The sequence below is a fragment of the Haliaeetus leucocephalus genome, unplaced genomic scaffold (genome assembly GCF_000737465.1).
Source record: "Haliaeetus leucocephalus isolate CR32 unplaced genomic scaffold, Haliaeetus_leucocephalus-4.0 Scaffold545, whole genome shotgun sequence".
Classification (NCBI taxonomy): domain Eukaryota; kingdom Metazoa; phylum Chordata; class Aves; order Accipitriformes; family Accipitridae; genus Haliaeetus; species Haliaeetus leucocephalus.
In genome coordinates this window covers 2271379-2294855 of record NW_010972981.1, presented here as the reverse complement: position 1 = coordinate 2294855, position 23477 = coordinate 2271379, and the positions used below count along the sequence as shown (strand labels likewise).

Here is a 23477-nt window from a genome sequence, read left to right as displayed (position 1 = left end):
CCCCCATCCTATTGTTTTGAAATAAGGATCTGAAATTTGGCAGGAGGATGATCTTTGTCTTATAAAATTTTTATGAAAGGCATCACATTGGGTGAAGCTATAAATCTTTGAGAAAGTTTAATGAAGGCAGGTGGGAGAGTGGAATTAGCTGAGAAAGAAAACAGTGCTATCCTTGGTTAGTGCCATTAGGGGGAAAGCAAGGGGGAAAGGGATATGAACAGAGAAACAGTTAATCGGGGATGGGACACTAATATGAAACTGGAAACCAAAGGAGGTTATGGGATTTCGTATTTCCTATACAAAGGATCAGGCCTTGGAATCAGCATTTGCAGAAGAAAAGATTTGTGGGGAAGAAGGGTCAGAAGTCCACTAGCCTGCCACCAGCAGCGGATGGTTTGGGAAACTGTAAGTGAGTGAAACTGAGAAAGGACCGAACACTTCTACTGATACATCAGCTCATCCCAAATGGGAGGTTGCATCTGGAGCACCGCGTTCAGGAGTTACCAATGCATACTGCCTCCACTAATACACCTAATATGTTTTAAAATTTGTTTATGCTTGTGACTTCTATGAAGCCCTCCAGCAATGAGTTCTGCAGCTTGTGCACTGCATGAAAAATTACTTCCTCTTACTGGGTTTAAAACGGAGCTAATTTTATTAGATGTCCCCAGTTTTGTTTTGTTTTTTTTTTTAATTTATTTATTACAATGATGATTATTAGACTGCATAATCGTTCCCTAATCACAGACAAGAAAGTCCAGAACTTTTATGACTTGCAAACCTCTGTTGTACCCATCCCCAGTTACCTCTTCCGAGCTGAAAGCATGCGGTTGGCCTTTTTTTATCACTACATATCATTAAACCAACATTTTCATGGAATTATCCATAATGGTTCCGAGATTTTTGTGCCGAGTGATAATAGCTAGGGTCCGTTGTGGTTTAGATCTAATTAGGATTGTTTTCCCTCATATGCATTACTTTGCATTCATCAATACCCTCTGCTGTTTCATTGTTGTTTAGTATTTTAAGCCTCCCACAACTCTTTGCATTCAGATCAGCCAGCCAAAGTGACTCTCCATGCCTGGTAAACTTTTCCATGTTGTTATCCATCTTCTTTCAAAGTCCTACTAGACTATACCTAACATCTCAGGTCCTTGGGAGATAGGCTGGTAGGTTTCCTCTTTTGTGAAAGCTTGCCAGCTATTTCTACCCTTTGTTTGCTATCTTTTAATGATTTATTAGCCAAGTCTTTGGATTTCCTTTATTAAAACTTAGAATAAGATAAAAACTGTCTGACTTTCATAAAAAACTTCAGTGTCGCCACTTGGAGATGCAGGAATTCAATTTGCCTATGAAACTTTAACAGGCATCTTTTAGCTTATAATAAATTCTCTAATTAACTGATCACATGGTATCCAATCACATGATTCCTGCTTTCTTCAGTGCACAGCATGGCCCTGTAATGGGAATGAATCAGCATAACATTGGGGAAGAGACTGTCGTCTGGAGAACATTTGTTTCAGAACTTGGCAACTGCACGGTGAATAAAACAGGGGAAAAATTGTCCCCCAGTTAAGGTGGTTAAACATTAAGCTGAACAGCTGGTTGCATTTTCACATCTTACTTCAAGGTACTCACAAGTGCAAATAACATGCAGGTTCTTGTAAGGACCAAGGCCTTTGCCTGGCTATTTACAACAGGCTACAATAATTTTACAAGATATTAGAGCAGTGAATGTTGTGGCATTCTCTAAGAGAAATTCTGGATGAAGGAATAAACTCACGCAGATATATGGACAGCTAGATCTAGGCACATAAGATCCTTCTTCTAAGTGTAATTCAGAATTACATTATTGGTATTATTATTAGAAAATATCTTTGTCTCCAGGCAGCAGAAGAACCACTGTCCACTATGGTACAGAACAATTGCTTGCAAATGATGAGGCTTAAACGTTGGCAAAATAACATCTAAACTCTCAAGACAACTCTGGTGTTTATAAATCAACACCAGCTGTTCCTGTTTATGCAATACTTTGTAAAAATAAAAGAATAAAATAGAGTCTGATATGACAGCTCATATACCAAGATTCAGCTTTCTGCAAAAACAAACCAGGCCATTAAAAAATGTGGGGTTTATTTCAGATATTCTAACAGAGCCAACTGGTCTCATGATAATAAATGTAACCATGTTTCTCTAATGCCTTTAGGCATATGGCAGGTACTTGGCAAAGAGACTCCTAAAGCTAAGCCATCAGAAAGGTTTTCTTGCTCTCCCCCTGGAAGGAACGAAGAGGAAGACCCTCTCATAGGCGGCACCTGTCAAGCATTTCTGAGCCATGTCAGGCTCAAATTTGCCCTGAGTGCCAGATTCTGATTTCTGTCACACAGATTCTGTCATAGAAAGTGAAGGGATTCTCTGAAGTCAGTGGGATTTGCTTTAGCGTAATTGCCCTCAGAATATAGCCCCAGATCTCTCTTATGAGCTGTGTGTGTAGTACCATTGGAGTATTACTCCCTGCATAATTAAAAACTCTTGGGTTGCTTATTTTGGTGATTATTTCTCACATGCAGGGTGGCCTAGCTGACACAGTTAGCTAAAACCAGTTAAGTGGGAAAAAAAAGTAAGATTTAGTCATCTCACAGCCCCCAGAATGGAATAAAACCACAGGCTGATTCCTAGTAAAGTGTAGGGTGAAAGCCAGCACCTCAGAGCAGAGTTTCGAAAAAGGCATTTGCTAAGCTCAACACTAAGCTCATGATGGGGTGGTCTTTAGAAGGGGGGATTATTTTTTTTGTTGTTGTAAAAGCTCAGCACCTTTCCAGAACTGGGATTCACCCAGACACAGCTGCCCACCCAAATCCCTGAGGATAGGAACCTAAAATTTTCTTCTCAAAAAACAAGCACAGACATGAGTGCTATTTTTCCTCTTAATTGTGTCTGGAAAAGATAATAGGGTCTGCATCTTCACCTCTGCTAGTGTTTTAGTTTGTAGGTGGACTGCCACTTTTGAAACAAATTATCTGAATGTCTCCACTTACTGCATGTTGGGTCGCGTTGCAAAGCAGTTGGTATGTGTGAACTGGACCTTAAGAGCTCTGACTGCTCCTCAGCATTCAGCCCATGAGATTAGTCTCAAGCTCATTGAAATTAAACCCTTCTTTCCTCCTCTCTCGCCCCCCCCCAAATCCATATACTGTGGGCATTGGATCATCAGCACCAGCTGCTGTGCTCTTACTGCAGCTTGCTAATGCAAATGTGACTACAGACCTTCTATGTGAAAAGCTGTTGGTTAGTCTCCAGAAATACAAGACCCATATCTCGCAGAGGTGCTTGGCTCCCATAGCTCCAGAGTAGAGTTTGTTCTTGCTTAGTTCCTTCTTGGCCCTGAAAGTTTGTGTTCTCTTCTAAAAACGGTGACAGAGCCTCAAAAGAGTGGCTAAAAAGGGATAAAACGGTGCCTCTTTTGCACTCTTTTGGAAATTAGAGCACTGCCTGGGTGCTAGAGAAGGCAGTTCTGAATCTCTGCAAGCTGCAGAGAGACTTGAATTTGGGTCTTCTTGGTAAATACTTTACCGATGAGATTGTCATGTAGGAATTTTCTCCTTTTTACCCATACTGGCCCAGCCCTTCAGGGGCTTAGGTGCTGTCTGGCACTTGCCAAACCACATTGTGGCTGTTTAGGGAGGAGAGGTCTTGGGCAGGATGGAGCCAAAATCCAGCTGACGTAGGATGTCTCAGTGTGGACGTGACAGTGTTTTCAGAGAGCAAGAGATTACATTTTGAGGCTTTTTTACTAAAAACATGGATGGAGGTGGACTTCAGTTGACCTAGTCTGTTTTAGGTGATAAAGGCATTTTTTGGTTCTGGCTTCCTATTCTTTCTAGATGGCATAACTATAAGTTTTTCATTCATGAAATGTTCAAAAGCACATCATAAATTTTTTGACTGCTTTTGAAAATTGTTCAGATGAGTGTTATATCTCACTGTTTATTGTTCATGAACTGTTTGTAACAAATTTCCTATCTCTATTCAGATTCACTACTCTTGCTTTATGGCTGGTCACATTTACTCATCATTTCCTAGTATTTTTTTAAAGCAAACAGAAATCCCATCATGTGACAGACTAACTAGTAGCAATAGTACGTAGTCATGCTGGTTTTTCTATTCTCTAATTCTGCAATGCATTTTTTATAAGCTACCTCTGTCTCCACTGAAAATGAATTTAATTTAATCACAAAATTATTTTTCTTTTGATGATTACATTCATCTTGGCAACCTGCCCCTAAATTCATTGTTCACAAACATTTGTATGAACTAAACTTTGGTTGCAGAAATTACATAAAAAAATCAAATTGAGATCAGATTTCTAATTTGAAAAATTACCTACAAAAAGATTTTTACATTATTCAGCAACTTCTTCTGTTGACTGTTATACTACAAACAACTGCCTGTAGATTATTCAGCAGTGCAGTGGTAGGACAAGGCATTAAATTGAATACTTGAGAAGTGGGATGTACTTTCTCTGGCTGAGTTTTATGGGCCTTGCCTTGATAGAATTGTTCTCAGAATATTTACTGCTCAAAAGCCACATTTATTTCTAAATAGTATATAGCAATAACTGTATACAAAAGAGCACCATAATTTTTTGAGGGTGGGGTTCAGGTGATGTTTGTCACAGTGATTTAAAGCTAATCAAAAGGGCTGGGTAAAATAAAAAATGCAGTCCTATTAAGAGAAGCTTGGCCTCAGAGTGGAGTAGAAACGTGCACCTGGGAAGGGAGTTGTTAGGTCTTGCACTGCATCCAAATACTGTGATCAGTGCTTACCAGAAGCCCACCACCTTAACAGTGTCTGTTATAGCATCACAGAATGATTTGGGTTGGAAGGGATCTTTAAAGGTCATCTAGTCCAACCTCCCCCTGCAATAAGCAGGGGCACCTTCAACTGGATCAGGTTGCTCCAGAGCCCTGTCCAACCTGACCTTGAATGTTTCCAGGGATGGGGCATCTACCACCTCTCTGAGCAACAGGTTCCAGTGTTTCACCACCCTCATTGTAAAAAATTTCTTTCTTATATCTGGTCTAAGTCTACCCTCTTTTAGTTTAAAACCATTACCCCTTGTCCTATCACTACAGGCCCTACTAAAAAGTTTGTCCCCATCTTTCTTATAAGCCCCCTTTAAGTGTTGAAGGGCTGCAAGGTCTCCCTGGAGCCTTCTCCTCTCCAGGTTGAACAACCCCAACTTTCTCACAGCCTTTCTTCATAGGAGAGGTGTTCTGTCCCTCCGATCATGTTCGTGGCCCTCCTCTGGACCTGCTCCAACAGGTCCATGTCTTTCCTGTACTGAGGATCCCAGAGCTGAACGCAGTACTGCAGGTGGGGTCTCACCAGAGTGGAGTAGAGGGGCAGAATCACCTCCCTCGACCTTCTGGCCATGCTTCTTTTGATGCAGCCCAGGATACGGTTGGCTTTCTGGGCTGTGAGCGCACATTGCTGGCTCATGTCCAGCTTTTCATCCACCAATACCCCCAAGTCCTTCTCCTCAGGGCTGCTCGCAATCCTTTCATCCCCCAGCCTGTATTGATACTGGGGGGTTGCCCTGACCCGGGTGCAGGACCTTGCACTTGGCCTTTTTCAAACCTCATGAGGTTCACGTGAACCCACTTCTCAAGCTTGTCCAGGTCCCTCTGGATGGCATCTCATCTCTCAGGCATGTCAGTTTCACCAGTCAGCTTGGTGTCATCTGCAAACTTGCTGGTGTGCATTCAATCCCATTATGTCATTGATGAAGATATTAAACAGTACTGGTCCCAATGTAGACCCCTGAGGGACACCACTTGTCACTGAAGAGACGTGTAGATGGCCCTCCTACTTACCAAGTTTTGTGCAATATCTGGAAAGTAAAGACATGAAACTGTGAAATCTCAACTTTCCTGTTTGGAGGTTTGCTGGGACATGACATTTTAGTGGCAGAATCCACTAAATAGAACACATTATTTTGGAACTCTATTTTTAGCTTATTTATTTACGACTTGGCAGACTCCTAGTCAAGAGGGGATAACCCTGGCCCTAGTGATAAGTTTTAACAACTGCATGTTTATGCACCGGTAGGTATCAGGAGGTCAGTCATAAAAACCTGTCAGTTTGTATTACTTCTCTGTTGACTTTCTATCAAAGCATGAAGGAAGGGGAGCTGCCATCTTTCTCTTTCTACCAGTGGGTAGTATGTCATGAATTAGATAAAATAAGCTGATTTTTTCTTATATTTGTGCAAAATGCTGTCCCTTTGAGAACTGGAGAAAAAAAATTAAATTTCCATGTATTTATTCTGTCACTGAAGCAGAGATACTGCTTTTGCAGGTGAAGGCAGTGGAAATAATACACAAGACATGCTTCTTCTGGACCTTTTTAAAAGCGCATTGACAGTGCTCTCAGATGTTTGTGATACCTAGTGTTGAATTCTGATCAGGTATCCCCAAAGCAGATCTGTTTGGATATTAATGAACTGTTAATTTTTAAGTCATATGCAACAGGGAATAGTGAAACTTGCATCGTCTTTAATATGTTCAGGTCACTTTCTTTTGATACCAACACTCAAATCAAAGAAGCTGAATGAGAAAAAATAATATCAAAGATGATCACGGTTTCTTCTGCTCCAAATGAGAAATTTGAACTCTGTTTAACATCCTGCCTCCAAATGAGCTTCCAGTTATCTGATATTGATGGCTGTAAGAATGAACATACACAATTAAAATAGGCAAGCCACTCAGTGCTTCTACCCAAAGCAGAGCCAAGCTCTGAAGGATCATGCAATTGGTTTAAATGTCATCCTACTGAGGAAGAGAGTTTGGAATTCCCTTTATTCCCTTGTTCATGTTTAAATGCATTTTGTCACACTCAAGCTTCTCTCTGCAACCATGGATACCATCAGGATAGGCTCCTGTTCTTAAAAAAAAGAGCACACTTTAATATCTATCTAGAGGAGCTGAGAGCTTTGATTTTAAGTTAATTTTTTGATGGGAGAAGCTACAGAGTGCACACTCTACAGCAGAAGAATAGAGGACCTCGTTATTCTAAGCTTGTAGCAAGAAAGTAGATACTAAAGACTGACAATTTCACATGTTAAGCTACAGGGTCTATCTGTTTGCTCCCAGCACTACACCATGCAGAACAGACACTGCTGCATCTCACCTGCGGTAGACCCTGTAGATCAGGAAGATACCCAGAATTATTTTGATCATTATCTGGATGGGAAATAATTTATTTTTTTTACATTGAAACATGATGTATAGTAGCTTCCCTAGAGGTATTTATGGTAGCAAAAGTCAAAATGAACAAATTGTATACCTGCTTCTCTTTATTTCATATGGGGTAAGTTACTTTTGATTTTTTTCTCTCTCAAAATCCAACAGATGGCCACCTTGGAAGTACAAAAGTCCTTGATTAAATCTAAGAAGTACACCTGGCAAGTGGACATTTTCTAGGAATAAAAAAGGAGTGTAGTCTTTCAAGTAGGAAACATCAATTCTTAGAGCTGTGGTTACTTCATAGAGTACCACCTTTTCACCTTGCATTTCTTAGGAGACATTTACTATGCCTGACTGCTGTGCTTATTATCACAGAACATTGTGGAACATCATGTATCCTTTTATGTTTGCAAGGTGCTGCTGCTGATGGTCTGATAGGTTAGATATTTCCCTGCAACGTTCTGTATTGTGAGACTCATCCTGTACAATGTTAGAGGACACTTCTGTTTTCACGTTCCATACTCACCACTGGGTTCAGTTGGTATATATCAACTGTCAACCCATAGGATTGTATGTCTGCAGCACACTGTATTACACAGTTGCAAATATTCAGTGTCTCTGCAGTTTCTAGGCCGTTTCTCCTGGGCAGTTTGGTGTCACCTCCTTGCCTGCTACTAATGAGTGCTTAGAATATCGGCAGAGGGATGAGGAGAATACTGACATCATAATCCTGCTTGTGGTCCCTTCAGATCAGGGTGCATGAGTATTTTCAGGGAGAGAGAGGGAAGCTGTTTTGATTCTGTACTTGTCCTGCGAGTCCATCAAGGCTTTAGGACGCGAAGGCCTGCAATTGTCAGCTGTACTGGGGAGTGTTGAATCAAGTCAGAAGGAAGTCAGCCCACATCTGACCCCTGCCAGATGTTGAGCCTTACTGAACTAGAACATTCACAGGAGTCTGAACAAGGAGCTGCTTGCTTAATACAAAGCATATTTGATCTTCAATACACTCCTTTGTCCTTGCTGATATGCCGCGAGATACATGGTGGGCTCTGTGCTGACCTGGCAGTTTCTGATGGGCCTCTTGCAGCTTTCAGACCTCACATGTTGTGGAGGTTATAGAAAGTTCATATTCATTCTAGAGTGCCTCAGACCAGGGATAACTTAATATATTATTTTAAGAGGCAGATGACCTGATCCAGTAGACACTATTACAGATGCTGAGACTATCAACAAAAAGTGAGTCTATGTATCAGTGCATCTGCTTGTTGAAAAAACTCTTCCAAATCAGAAAGTAGAACTAAGAAAGCAAGAGGAAGAAAAAGGAACAGAAGTAATTTGTTCTAGAGCAGAGAGGTGATCCTTCAGTGTGGCATACAGAAATCAGGTGTGAAAGTCAAGCTGATTGTGGAGGAACTAATTTGAAGAAGGAGAATCCTAAGACGTTTTAACAGTCAGCACCTGAACCCAGCACCTTCAGAAGAGGATCTGTGATATTTTGATATAGTCTTTATTTGAGGACCTAGAGACAGATCCAGCTATAATCAATTTTGTAGGCTCTGATTATAAACATAGTCCATGGAAATAAGATAACATCTCACAGCGGTTGTCACTGCATTGGTAGAAACCAAGCTGCTTGGTGTGGATCCATATATTCTGGGTTGAACTTGACATAAGCTTCCCCTAGTCTAAGAAGACATTAGCACTGAATCTTTTCTGACTTTCTGTCTCACTCTCAAATGACAGCTCCTTTGGTAGTTACACATTCCCAGAAACGCCACCATGTAGTTTCTTAGCTTTGTCAAGGTTGCTGCTGCCTTCTCAGGCTCTTTAGTAGTCTCAACACACATCTTCCAGAAAAGCTCTGAAACTGTAGTTGCTCTGGGTTTACGGCACTCTTGAGGAACGCATAGTACTTAAAAATAAAATTAGGGTTCTGAACACCATTATTGCTTATTTTTGTTAGAAATGCACAGGTGTAGCAAAATCCCCCCCCCCCCAAAAAAAACCCAAAAACCAAAAAACCCCCAAGCCACACACTATGTGTTTTTGTTAAGACATGAGGATTTAGATCTTTGAAAATAGGTCTGAGCTACCCGAGAAGTGCATTCCTATACATAGCTTCTTTAAGTTATTTCACTCTTCTCTGCAGCAATTCTGTGCATGATTCACCATGTTATGCAAAAATGTTTTCTTTCTTAAAATAGTTTTCTGTGTGTTTGAGCTTTCTCCCAGACTTCATATTCTTTATGGTTTTAAAAGGCTGTATCAACACTGGTATTTTTGTTTAGGCTATAGATATGCACCATGTCTCTAGATCCTGTTCCTTAAAGAAGTTGGGGAGGAAGGGAACTGCTTTTCTCAAGGCTTTGCTTGCTCTTTGTCAGAAGGTGCTATCATCTGGAAGGCAAGGAGGGTAAAAATCTGCATCAGCAGTCCTAGGTGTCACTCACTCGGCTTTCAGACTAATACGAAAGTAAAAAATCAGAAAGACCATTAGTCAGTTTTCACAATGGAGCTTGTTGGCTGGCATGAACACACCAAGAAAGTTCAGAGTTTCCAAGCAAATTCACAAGCTTTCCATAAGCAAGTTTTCCAAATTGTCACATGCATATGGTCCTTTTTTATACTTCTTTACATCCTACAACTTTATACAAAGAAATTTTGAAAGCATTAGAAAATAGGGAAGGCCAAATACCAGCTATCGAAAGCTAAGAAATCTCAAATGAATCAGTTTTACTGCTGATCTAACAGGTCCACAGAATCTGAAGTGATAGCTTGTAGTTCATAGGAGGCTACTGCTGTGATGAAAAGATGTTTAAAATTTCATTAGATGTTTATGGACCCAAAGGTGAGGCCCCAGTGGATTATCATATACAACATAAAGATTTTTTTTTTTTTTTTTTAAAAGGATTAAACGCTGACCTGTTATGATCTTTCAACTAGATCATATCAGGTCTCAGCTACAAGGATGACCTTAGTGGGTGATTTCCCTGACATATGTAGTTCACGCTTGGCCTTGCTTACTTTGTTTAAATTTAGATTTATACATTTTTCATGTTTAAGCAGTAGGGTAGCTAGTAAGTAGGCATTTTTAGTAAATAATTGCTCATGTTGCTACTAGTTGACTGACAGCAAATGAAATCCTACAAGGATTTTTATACATTTTGGTGGTAGTGATACAGCTAAGTGGCCACTTGGTAGGTGAGAGCTTTGTTTATCTAGGGTTTTAGCATAATCATTAAATCACAGCTTTCTCTAATTGCTTCAGCCACAGCCAAACTCAGTTGGATGGGATTCTGTAGCAAATGGAATTCTGTCACATTCAATATCAGTGTTTGCTTTATTAAATAGCATTTCTCTGGGGACCTGCATAGACTTTGGAGTTTTTAATTTGTTACAGTATGTAATAGCTGGCTTCTGTGAAGGAATTGTTCACCAAACTGCATTCTTATTATTACTACTGATGCCTTTTTACTTTAAATGAGGTTGACAAGATAAGATATGCCATTTAGAAGAAAGCTGTACTTACTTTGCTCAGTGCAGACCGAGTTTTGAAAGGAAGCACTTCTTGGCATGCATAAATTCTCCCATTTCTTTTGAAGTGAAAATTTAAAGTTAATAATTAAAACAAACACACAAACCCACTCTGTTATCACAGTCTCTGGGTTTCCCATCTATATTTCTTTTGGTGCCTTTCAGGACAGAAACTAAATATCCTTTGATTTAGCAACCTTAACACCCTTGTCAGTGATCTGTTACACTGTTATACAATATTATAGCAGCAATAACACTAGAAGTTTTGGTTCTAAGTAGTTTTTTTCACTGTAAGCAGGTGATTCAGACATCTCCATTTGAATCAGAGTTTTAATTTGTAAATGCAAATGTCAGTTTAAAAAGTTCACTACCCTGTGCTTCTCACCATTAAAACTTGTAAACACTGGTGTATACTGAGAATCTGTGAGTGTCTTAAGTACAACCCATCCTTGCTTTGTTGGAGCAACCTGGACTCCTGATTATTGTTCCTTCATTAATCAGACTTGGCTGTCAAATGCCCGTTAGTGAGTGTTATGTGCTTGAGAAGGATAGTGCTACATGATGGAAACAGGGAGCGACCAAGTGATCTGACAGTAACAGAATAATACAGGAGAAATGACACTATTTGATATGTGTTGTCTTGACTTAGGATTTCCTTATATTTCAGATTCCTGAGGATGTAGGAAGGTACATATGAACAATTCTGCCTCTATTTTAATTGTATTTTGTACAGGAATTTTGTATCCAGATACAGGATAAGGTAAAACACAGGACCTGAGGGCCTTTATTGGCAACTATGGCTAGCTGGGGAGTGAAGTTAGGAAGCCAGGCAAATAATCACATCTTCTTCATTTAAAACATTTCATACTGGCAGAAATCTTTAACCAGTGCTCCAACTTCTGTCTGCCACTCGGAGCTTTTTATATGAAACAGCAGGAACCTGGCAGCCTGGAGAGCTTTGAGCGTTGCGAGCAAAAAACTTGAACATCATTTATAGGTTTTCCTGCCAAGACTGTAAAAATCTAGACAAAGTAGATACGGTTGTTTCACACAGCTTTTCACTTATGTGTGTCCTTCACTATGTAAGCTCCCAAAACCTCAACCAGTTTTCTTCCTGAATTTTAAATTCTTGGTAGGTACATAGAATAGGATTTATCTTACCTACCTTTATCCCTGTAAAAGTTACATGGCTAGACTGAACTATTCTCTAGGCTCCCTCTACAGTCAGCGAAGAGACAGATATCTCCAGGAGGCTTTTTATCTCGTATGAATTTAGACAACTGTCTTGGGGTGAAATGAATCCCAGCCCTGTTGTCACCCTCCAGCTTTGATTCAGCAAATGTAACAAGTTCCATTTCCATGCTGGGAATTGGAGCCTCGCACAGAATATTCCAACATCTGATTTCCACTGAATTTAATAGAAAATGAATGCATGTCTTTCAATTAGCTTTGAAAATCTCAGCCTTAATGTTTGATTAAGTTTGAATTCATGTGTGTTTGTATATAAAAAAATGACAAGCAATAAATGTAGCTGTATTAATCTAAAAAAACTGAGCATCCAACAACTTCAGCTGATTAGTGGCCCAAATGGCTGATATGGATGATACTAATTTTGCTATAGTGTTGAAAACTGGACCAAGTAAGTAGAGTCTAAAATATGGACTTAATAGCTTAATACCTCAATGCTACCTTTTTTCTTGTCTCTCTTAAGCAGAGTTTAGATTCTGAAAAACACATTTAGCACAGATAATATTTGTGGATGGACTGACATTGCTAGTTGGCAAAAATGGCTGTGATTATTAATGCTAATAAGTACAGAATGTATACAGGAATTAACTTGAAATGTACTTTTGCTGAACTAAAGATCACAAGACTGGGGCTTCTGAGATGCGTTGAATAAAAAATGTAAATGAACTTTTAAGGGACATAATTTGCAGGTCACTATATCTCCTTGGTGAAATTATTTGTTAATTTCCACAGTGGCTTTTTGCTTAAAGAATATGCACTGTTTATGTAGCAAAAACATAGTATTTTTTCATTATTAACACACAACAAAGAACTCGATTTTGTGCTTTACCATCGCGTCTTACCAGAATTCTGTAAAGTGCCATAACATTTGCTTCTCTGCGCTATCTGGAATTATATAGTGCTGTTACAATTTCTTTGGGTGATACCTGAACACTCAGAACCACAGTTGTATTATTAAGCACTTAAATGCAGCCAACAATATGTAATTTGAAGTGTAGATATGCTTGTAAATAGTAACAAAAGGGAGTGATTTCTTAAATACTTCCATCTTAAATGTTTTTTCTTTTTCTGACTAGTTATTGCTAAATTAAGCTTTTGTGCATGAGATTACCTGTCCTCTAAAGGAGATGGGACATACGATACACTGGATCTTTTCCACTTCATGTACCTTCCCAAGAAATAACAGTTCTTTGGTTAGACTGAGCTGTCCAGCATTGTGATATGCTCTTACCTGGTTTCAAAAGCTTAATAGGAAGTCATAATCTTTAGTTCATTTGACTTGCAGGCTAACAAATGCATACTTGGATCCCAGTCCAGCAAAGCACTTAAGCATATCCTTAATTTTAAAAGTCTTTTGCTGACTCTTAGCAAGAGTTTCTCGAAGTCCTGTAGGGTAGAGGGTGTGTATGTGTCATTTAGAGATATATCTCCTCACCTATATGTCTTTTCAACCTGTATAATCTTTATTTATGATAAAATCAACTCTTCATTGCTGCATTAGTTAGCCCTGTCACCATCTGATACTCCTCCAAGAAGCTGGAACATAGGTAGGAGCTTGGTTTGTCTTATCTGGGTTTCCCTTCCCTACCTGGGCCGCTAGACTTGCGTAAGAATAAGGCACAAGAGATAAAAGCAGTATGTTTTCTTGACTCAGCTGAAGAGCTGTCTTACCTCTCAAAATACGGTCTGTTAGATCATAGTTTAGACTGTAGTTGTTCAGAGATAGGGACCTCTGAAGGTCCCAGCTTTGTACTTGCCTCTAATAGGTGTGGTGCTTTCATGAGACTTCACTGAACAAAGAGGTGGTGGGAGCCCAGTGTGAAATGGAGGTGTCAAGGACTATCTTCATCATGTTCCCATTGTAGTATTTAAATGTTGTCAGTAATAATTTCACTTTCACTGTAATAACTGATAAAGGCATTTGTGTTCACTAAATTTTAGAGCCTTGGGAATTGGTGCAGTTGGGTAGATAGACCCAGAGAGGCTTTTTTACTAATGTTGCTGGGAATATGACTTTTTTTCTGTGCCCTAGTGACATATGATGTTTGATGCTCTATATTCACTGATGGCAATACTAGTTATTGCCTTTTCATTGGGATAGATGGCATAGTAGCTTCCATTTACTCATATAGATGGAAGTAAACAAGGTAAAAAAGAAACCAGGTCAAAATGTCAGAGTAAAATAAGAACATTCATATGACTGACGGTAGTACAACAGATAATAGACACACTTAATATTCCATCTCTATAAACCATTCTCAAAGGCTGAGGCTGTGGGGTATTCTGTGGCAGAACAGAGAAGTGTAACTGTGGTTCATTTTTGATAAACACAAAACTCAAGTCTGTGATTTGTCTGCAACAATCATGGGTGGAGAATACTACTAAGGAAATCCATTACTGTTCCCAGCCAGCTACAGACATCCTCATGCCTATTGAAAAGAGGGCTCAAATTTAAAAGAACTTTGAATATTGATTTAGCATGCACTGTGTATATACCAAGTCCAAACAGATACTATGCTACGGGTGGAAGTGTCTACTTCTGTTAACAACTGCACATGATTTAGTTGTTAATGCCCAGTCATTTTATTCACACAGCCAGAATATAGGTCTTATCCATAGAGACCAAGTGCAATCTTATCCCATATACTTAAAAAGGACAGAAGAGCATCTTCTGCTAGTTATTGATAATATTGCTGTGAAACATCAAGGATGATGGCATGGTGGCTATAAGGAAGTGGCAGTGGAATATGGCTTGAGCCCAGCTACATTGCTCTTTTTTCCCCTTTCTTTCTCCTATCCATTCTTGTGCACAAGTTCTAGGAGTGGAAATACTGAATTCAAATTAAAGAAGCAGGTGAAAAGACACATTTCATAAATTAACTCTTTCTGCTCTCTACTGCTTACAATGCAGTATTAAACTCTGCAATCTGTGTCTGTTTGCTGTAGGTGAATAGTGAAACATGCACAGAGTGAATATTTAAGGGTTCATCTCTCTTTTGTCCACGAGCTACAGCCAAATTTAAACAATGACTAATAATAGGTTTGAGACCGGCATTATTCTTTTATTCTGTTATTAGACTGAACCAGATAGCTTTCTGTCTTACCCTTTCCTTGACAACTTAAGTTAGAAAATCTCCGTAATTTTAAGGACTCCAATTTTGAAAGGATATGCAACTTGATATACATGTAGTATCTGTGTAGACGGAAAAATTCGGTGGCTTAGATGTAATGGGGTAACCATACTTTTATAGCTGTGTGTAGACTGGTCTTGTTATTTGCCAGCCTAGCGAGCCGTTGCCACAAGTACTCTAACAAAAAGTCTCTAGTTTGGGCATATGTTAGTGGCCAAATAACAAGGAAGGGGTCAACCATCCTTCTAAACATAAGAAAAATGTTTTTCTTCCTCATATCAGTGTCAGCATGTTTCGGTTAATCTGAAGCCCTGGTATAATCGCCCAGTGTGGACTTGCTATTTGAGTATCTAAGTGAAACTATCTCAAAGCAGTGTATCTGCAAAGCTGAGGTGTGTGGCCAGCATCATTACGGCATAATTGTTTTGCTGTAGTGATGCTGATTTCCACATCACCGGGTTCAGAGGACGTCAAGAAAATGGCATGAAGCAATTTACATATTTTGCAAAGTCTCTCTCTTTTTCTTTTTTTCCCCCTCCCATTTTTATCTGAAATAAAATAATTAATGTATGATATTCACAGTTCCCCATTCAGAAAATGAGCTATTACAGCTTTCCCCCTGCCCCATATTTTGTTGCCTTATAGTGTAGTGGTTTATAGGCAATAAAAATAAGATTCTTGATATATTAAGAATTTCCAGTGAATCTGTAGGAGTAGCTTTCCGTTATGAGCTTTCCCCTGTAATTCCATTGAATTCTTAAAGTTACTCCAGATTTACATGAGAAGCAGAGACGTCGCTCCCATTTTGCACCCGAGTCAGACTGTCTGAGGCAGTATTGCTGTGGGGATCTGTTGCATGACTATATTCCGCCTTTTCAATAAAACAGAAACTTGGTGTTGTTTCTTTACTGTACAAACGAAGATAAATTCCAAAGTGGAATGTAAACAATAATTTAATTAATAAGTAAGCTGAAGAAACTGATATGTTTTGGGCATTGAGCAGAGTTTTGGCAAGAAGTTGCAAGTATATAATGGAACAGAAAACTACTTACCACCAAAGCCAATTCTTAAAATCTTTCTGCCAGTTTTACTACACATTGTTTGAGAGATGGCATCCAGCCACACTAGTAAGCGAAGTAAAAGCAAGCAACACCATTAAAACTGTGAATATGTGTGAAATAACAAATGGAAGGAATAGAGTTGGGTATTCCTGGCAGGGGGAGGGGAGCTGGAGATCCTGTAAGATACCACTAGCTGCAAGATCAAAGGTATTTTAATGCTATGTAAAACATACTTTATGTTTAAGACAAAATAAATGAGACAGAGTAACAAAGGCAAAAGCAACAGAAGTGATCCTTACAAACCAGCCCTGGGCAAGGAGATGGGTCCTGTTTTTCAGGTGCTTTTAATAACTGCACAAGGTACCACATATTGCTAGCAAAGATGCTCTGAATGTAAGGTAGGTGTGCATCTTCTTGGACCTGTATGATAACAGACAGCCATTTAACTATATGGGTTTCTCACCTACATACTGTATATGAGTATTCCACTCTTTCACTCTGTTCATACTGTTTCCAAGAAAATCAATTTAAGACTCAGAATATCAGTATTCCATATAGAATTTATATAAATAGCAAAAAACTCCTATGCCAGATCATAAAAACATTGTGCATTGCAGGGCCAGACCTACAGATCAGTACTCAAATATCCAAATGTATAAAATTAAGATATGTGGATCCCTGTTAATTTGTTACTCCTGTGAAATTTATATCAGAACCATAAATATGTTGGGTAGACTCAAGATGGGTCTAATTTAAAGCTAATGGGGAAAGTTATTGGTTTCTTGTGTTCAGGCATTTTATTTTTAATGGTCTGTCAGTGTGCTCTGAGTATAAACATTAGAGTCAGAATTTTTTTATGATACTTATCTTGTAAGTTTCATAATTTGTAATGGCTATGCAGTTTTTACAGGTGTATTTAATGGCAAAATCTTATCTTGAACTGCATTTTAAAAGCTCAAGTGTAGTTTGATTTGCTGGGAACAGGAGGAGGGGAGGAATACCATTCTCTCCTTGGGGAGACAGCAGTTTCCTTGCGCAGCATTAACTTGAAAGAATATGAGAAGCGCACATGTTGCCAACAGGAGTGTGGACGTATAGAGTTCTGAAAATAGTAAGTGTCAATAGGGAAGGGTTGCAGGTGCCAGAAGAAAAATGTAAGCTCCCAAGGGCACTATCTCATTTTATTTTTGCCTTGTCCAATGCCAAGCCACATAGGTTGACGTTTAAAATTCAGTTCTTCCCTGAAAAGTGATTATATTAAAAAAAAAGGTCCTCTTTCAGAACAGATGTGTTTCCTGTGTGTATTCAGAATTGCATTTATTTGTTTCCATTACTCTTTTTTTAATATACTATTTACACCTGTTATATATGTGCAGCCAAAAGCGATGTGAGGGAGAAAACAAAAATCTGCTTCTCACTGGGTATGAGCCATGGAGCTGCTGCAATGGGGCAGCTCTGCCCAAGGCTTGTAGGCAGCGGGACCTCTATATCCACTCTTCTTGGGAACACACTGGCCATGCTCTGTGGCTCTGTCCCCTCAGCAAAACACTAGCCTAGAAATCTCGAACAGGGGGTTAAACCACTTAACCTGCCATGGCAGCAAACTGAGATGATTATTACTTCTTCTATCTCTGTTAGCCACTGAGGAGAAGTGATCCACTCTTTATACCAATCTTTTCATATGGTTGAAGACTGTTGTCACGTTGCCTGTGAGCTTCTTCTGTCTCATACTAAACACAGCTAGGTCCTTCTGCCTTGCTTCCTATGAGTCTTTTGAGGTTGGTTGGTTTGTTTGCTTGTGTCTTTAAACTCAATGATACCTGTTGTTCTCGGCTAAATTCTTTAAGAGTGGGTGGCCCAGACCTGGCCACAGTACTCCAGGAGTGGACAGACTATTCCAGTTGAAGTCTTTCCAGAGATGTGTTTGCTGGAGTGGAAGGGAATTATACCTAAGACATTTCCCTTATTTGCAAGAGCAACAGATTGCTGACATATTTGCTTTATGATCTGGACCATTTTCTACAGAACTGCTTAGCCAGTTATTCCCTATTTTGTATTTGTGCTTTTGTCACTTCACTTTATTGAATTTCATCTTCATTTCAGATCATTTCTGCAATCTATCAAAATCATTTTGAATTCCAATTCTGTCCTGCAAGGTATCTGCATCCTCTCTCGAGCGTGGTTTCATGTACTGACTTTTTACATGAGCTCCATTCTGCCTTCCAAGTCATTAAACAAAAATAAAGGAATTTGGAGAAAATGCCGTAGGCTCAGTTGGCCTTATATTCCAGTTGCAAGATCTATTTTGGTTCAGCAATCACCATCACAGGCAAGTAGAAAAGCCTCATTTGGCTTGCAGGCTCTTAATCATGTAAGTGTGTAAGGTGTAAAGAAGAACCCAGCTTGACTCTTAGATCACACAGTGAACATGTGGGACTATTAGATGGAGGGGGAAAAAGAACATCATTGTACTTAAAATCTGATTACATTTGCCAAAGAAATCAGAGTCAGGAAAAAATATTGAAACCCTAGGATTCCATTTACTTGGAGACCCTATTCAGAGTTGAGCCATGCTTCAAATTACAAATAATACTGGGGGTGGAGGGGATCAGAGGGAACAATGAGAGTTGTGGCAGAAGACGTTTTGCTGCTTGGGTAGCTGGCTACAGCAGCATGGCATCTTCACTTCTGACCCAGCTTGCTGGCTGTCTCTGCCCTCTTCTCTCCTTTGACCTATTCCTTAAGTTTATTTTAATACAAAATATTTTTAAAGTATTAAATTTTTTTGTTGTTATGTTTAGGCCATTATTTCAATGTTTGAGCGTGTGAGTGCACTACGTGAAAGGGAGGTTGCCATGGTAATTTCTCATTATTGTTGAATAGAAAAATAATTACTCTGGCAAAATCCCCCGTAACCTGTCAGAGCATAAGTTAAAGATGCCTGGGGGCAGCCTTGCCTTCACCATCCCCTTTTTGCAAGAAAATGGGGGTGATTTTATTATTATTCTTTTTTGTGTGTAATAACTGGATCCTTTTTCAGCTTGGCTACGGGACACCTCATTTGGTTTTGTTCACCATTTGGCTGTGAGAGTAGTTGGGCCCACCTGTGACAAGGGTGGAGCAGAGAATTGATCAGCAGAGCGTATCCAAGCCTGACAGGATTTATATATTCTATAAAGGTTGGGGGTGGGGGGTGGGTCTGGGGTGTTGCATTTTCTGTTTCTCCTTCTTCCTGACATAAAATATGCAAAAGCATAAGATAAAGAACTTGGATAGTATTCAAACTGTGACAGAGTCTGGATATTTCATCTATCCAGGGAGGGAATCCACAGAAATTCCATCTCCTCATTTTCCTTGCCTTCAGACTTATTGGAAGCAAGAGTGAGTGCAAATATGCGTGGTTTTGAGGTGAGGCCCTGCACTTTTCCTGCCCTTCTCTGTCTTTCCCATGTGCATTCACATCCTGACTGTATGATGCTCCCCTTTTGCCTCCCGTGTCTTTGGATGCTGCGTGAGTAGCTCAGTGATACTCAACTACCGAGTTAACAAGAGCTGCAAATGTGGTGTGTGACACTGCTTAAATCCTTCCCTCCCCTCTTCCTTCCCTGTGACAAGCATGTCCGAAAGATCTCCGTTAAACGATACTGCAGCCTCTCTTTTGGCAAACGGCAGAGGGTGGTAGCTTGTAATTACTTGTTGGACAATACGCTCTCATATGGGCTTATGATGTCACCCACCAGGCTGTCCTGAGTGAAGGATCGGTGCACAGAGGTGTGTTGCTAGAACCTGGTTGCTGGGCTTCTGTTGAACACCTGTATGTATATTCTGTACTTGCCGTTGTGGCTACTCAGCAACGTTTGCATGTGGAAACACCCACCAGGTTTACACCAGCAAAGAGGAAAGACCAGCAGCTTTCTGTGACAACAGATTTCTAAGGTGTGGGGTGGTTTTGAAACCTCTTTGCGTCACTGAATTTTGAGCAAGTAGCACAGGGCTGTGCCGCTCACTGTCCTGCCGCTGCTGAGTAGGATGAGCCCTGGCACGAAAGGTGAATTACAGGCTCTGACCCAGCCAAGAAGTCTCTCAGGGGTCTCTGGTAGGAGCTGGAATGCTAAAACCGGTCCTTACCGTTTTGCCATTGGATGGTTGACAAAAATCAAAATGAAATTATGAGGCAGGAAAGACACTGCTCAGCAGTTTGGAGTGAAATCCAATAGTAATGTCTTCAGGAAAAACAGGAGCAGAACTAAAAAACCCAGAAAGTTATTTCTCTGCATGTGTACATATAATGAGTATGATAGATGCATGTGTTGTCTTAAATCGGCGTTTTATCTCAGGGTTTTTTTTTTCCTGTGAAGGTAACAAATGTTTTCTGGCTTAGTTATATATTGCTCAGGCATGAAGAGGTACTCAATGCTCACGATGCTGAATGAAGCCGGCCTTCCACGCTGGTAAGGCAGCTGCCGTGAGTGGGATAGAGTGGCTCTGAGGAGTACGACTGGGGCATCTTCAGAAGCGTATTTCCAGCTTTGTTGCTGATCCTGTGTGCTGCAAGTGATTTAAATCTCAGGGCCTCAAAGGAGCAGAAGAGACTGCACCGAACGTTTCAAATCCAGCTATTAAATATATCCATAGCTTTTGAATGAAACAGTTGGTGGATTCTGTTGTTGCCTGACTTCTGTGAAAACCCTTGCAAGCTGGACCATTTGCACAGGTGCTAGGTTTGGGTGCCTGTTGTTGATCACCCAGGTCTGAAAATGCCTGATTCAATTCTCAAAGCCAACAGACCACCTGTAGCGGTGTGTTGGTGTATGCTTTACATTGTATACTATATTAATAATTGCTATGTTCCAGCTATGTGTATTACTGTAAGTCTAAGTATACACAGGTCATCTTAAAATGTTGTTTTCACTTAACGAATCACACTGAAAAGTAAAGATTTCTCACAACAATTACATTTAAGTAACTAGCTGGTATTTAATTAACCTGCAGTAGTATTGTATTTATATTAAATGCATTGGAGTGGAATGGCTATTATATTTAGTTTCTAAATAACTTTCTTGTCAGCTCATGCTGATAATCGGGTTATGTAGCATTATAGAATTAAGTACTGAGGTTTTTTCATTATTAGGACCAGGCATTTGAGATATACAGCCCAGAAAAGAGGGGGAAAAGTCATAATCGCTTTATTTACAACTGATTTATAAAACCATTTTTAACATTTAAAGAAAACCATGTATTTATGAGAATGAAATTTTTTATATATTTAGTGTGCTTGATAAAATGAAAGACTGTTTATTGTATAATAAACTAAACATTTTAGCTTTTTTCTTAAATTAGAACTTTATCTAGGAAAATTAGTCTGAAATATCATATAGACATCTACACCCCAAAATCACAGGTGAAGAAGTGCAAACTATGTGTGATCCTGTCGAATTTCTTTTACAAAGGATGAACATATTTTCATTTTGCTTCCTGTTAAGTGAATGATCTGTTGCTTCCTAGGATAGTGACAACCTCTGGTGGGATGCCTTTGCAACTGAATTTTTTGAAGATGATGCAACCTTAACCCTTTCATTTTGTTTGGAAGATGGACCAAAGCGATACAGTAAGAGATATATTTTTTGTTCTAATTTTAAGCCTGAGTTTCTAAACACAGTTTATCTGTAAGACACAGATGCAACCCTGGCAATGACAAAGTCACTTGTTTGTATTCAGTGACCATCAAGTTCCATTAAAGAATTGCATGGGTTGGGAATCCATTTTTTTGTGGAATTCCTCTGAATTTTATTATATGAAAATAAATTATTTCCTAGTGGATTAGGGCAAATAATACAATATAATCATTGGAATTTTTTAATTAATTTGCTTTGGGTGTGCTTGCACTCTTTGTTAATTTGGTTTCCGCAAACATTCAAGTGTTGAGTCTTGTGGGCAAAACTGGTCACAGAAAGAGAACTTTGTAGCAAATTTCAGTATTGTTGCTGGAAGGGCTTCCAGATTTAAACAGGAATCAGAAAAAAAAAACCCCACCAAAAGCTATATCCTTGCTGGTGTAGATAATCACTATTCCATCAGCTGTGTGGATCTATGCTGTTTGCACACATTAAGGACCTGCCCTGGATATTGTCTGAACAGCCGTGGAAGTCTAGAATACTCTCAATCAAGCACTAAATGAAAGCTTGAATAAAAGTGAAACAGTGAATAAATCTGATGTCATTGGTATCCATTGCCCACATACGCTGAGCAGAAAAAAGGGGTAAAATTCATTGAACAAATTGTTTGAAGTGAATAACTCACTCAGCTTTAGCACTAAGCAACAGAGAGATAAATATTGAAAAACTGCATTGCCAATTGTTTCACTCCATTCAGAGTGACCCCTGCTTCACGGTGACAGCTTGTGCTCTCTGCTTAATGTTCTGAATCTTGCAAGGTTCTTCTTTTTCGTGAGAGTGACTGATTGTCAGTGTATCACTCACACACTTCTAATTCCTTTTATCAATTATCTCAGGTATTTATTTGACAAGTGTTACCTTCTCCTGGAGAAAAAATAACAGCCACTTTGAACGCACGTTCTGGGATTAGTGTTGACAGAATTACAGTTTCTTGCCTTTCAAAGCAAGTGATAACTCTGTAAAGGTCCTCAAATTACAGCCTATAGCAATGTTGGTAACAGCTGATCTGTCCTGATTAGATTGAGTCAACTTGTCAGATATCAGATTTGCTAGTTGTGTTATCAGTCCAGAAGGCACAGATACATCAGCAAAAAAGCAATTAATGTCCAGTTAGATCAGAGAGAGTTGTGTTTCTGGAAAACAGTGCTGCATATGAAAGAATTTCTCAAAGAGTAAAATATTCCTGTTGTCACAAATGCTTGATAATGGTTGCGCTATCTGTAACTGGGACAGTTTGGTACGGGGCAATACTGTGATTCTTAGCATTGTTGCTGATAAGCATGGTTGAAAGATCAAATTACTGTAGGTCTTTTTTAAAAGCGACTAGTACACAGGATTTTTCCTCTGGTTTTAATTTCTGACCTCTACACAAACTGCTGTTGCTTTTGGTGGTATTATTCTCAGCATCTGGAATTAAAGCTCAGCATCTAGGGTTCTTTCTGTTCATTCATGTTTCCTTTCCTTCGTTAGTAAATATTTGTGTAATTCTGAACTACAGTATTAGTGATTCTTTCTGACATGAGCAGCATTCCTGTTTAGTGATACTCTAAAGAGCATGCTTGAGCTGTTCCAGTCAGGGAC

The 23477-nt window shown here is 39.4% G+C and overlaps 1 protein-coding gene across 3 annotated transcripts in view; it reads left to right on the top strand.

Annotated features, from left to right (window-relative positions):
- LDB2 (LIM domain binding 2) overlaps positions 1-23477 on the top strand; it is a 221149-nt gene that overhangs the window by 56188 nt on the left and 141484 nt on the right. For all 3 annotated transcript variants that reach the window (XM_010576830.1, XM_010576829.1, XM_010576831.1), the window contains exon 2: positions 21727-21829. In XM_010576830.1, coding sequence (XP_010575132.1) covers positions 21727-21829 — 103 coding nt within the window. The remainder of the gene's footprint in view (positions 1-21726; positions 21830-23477) is intronic.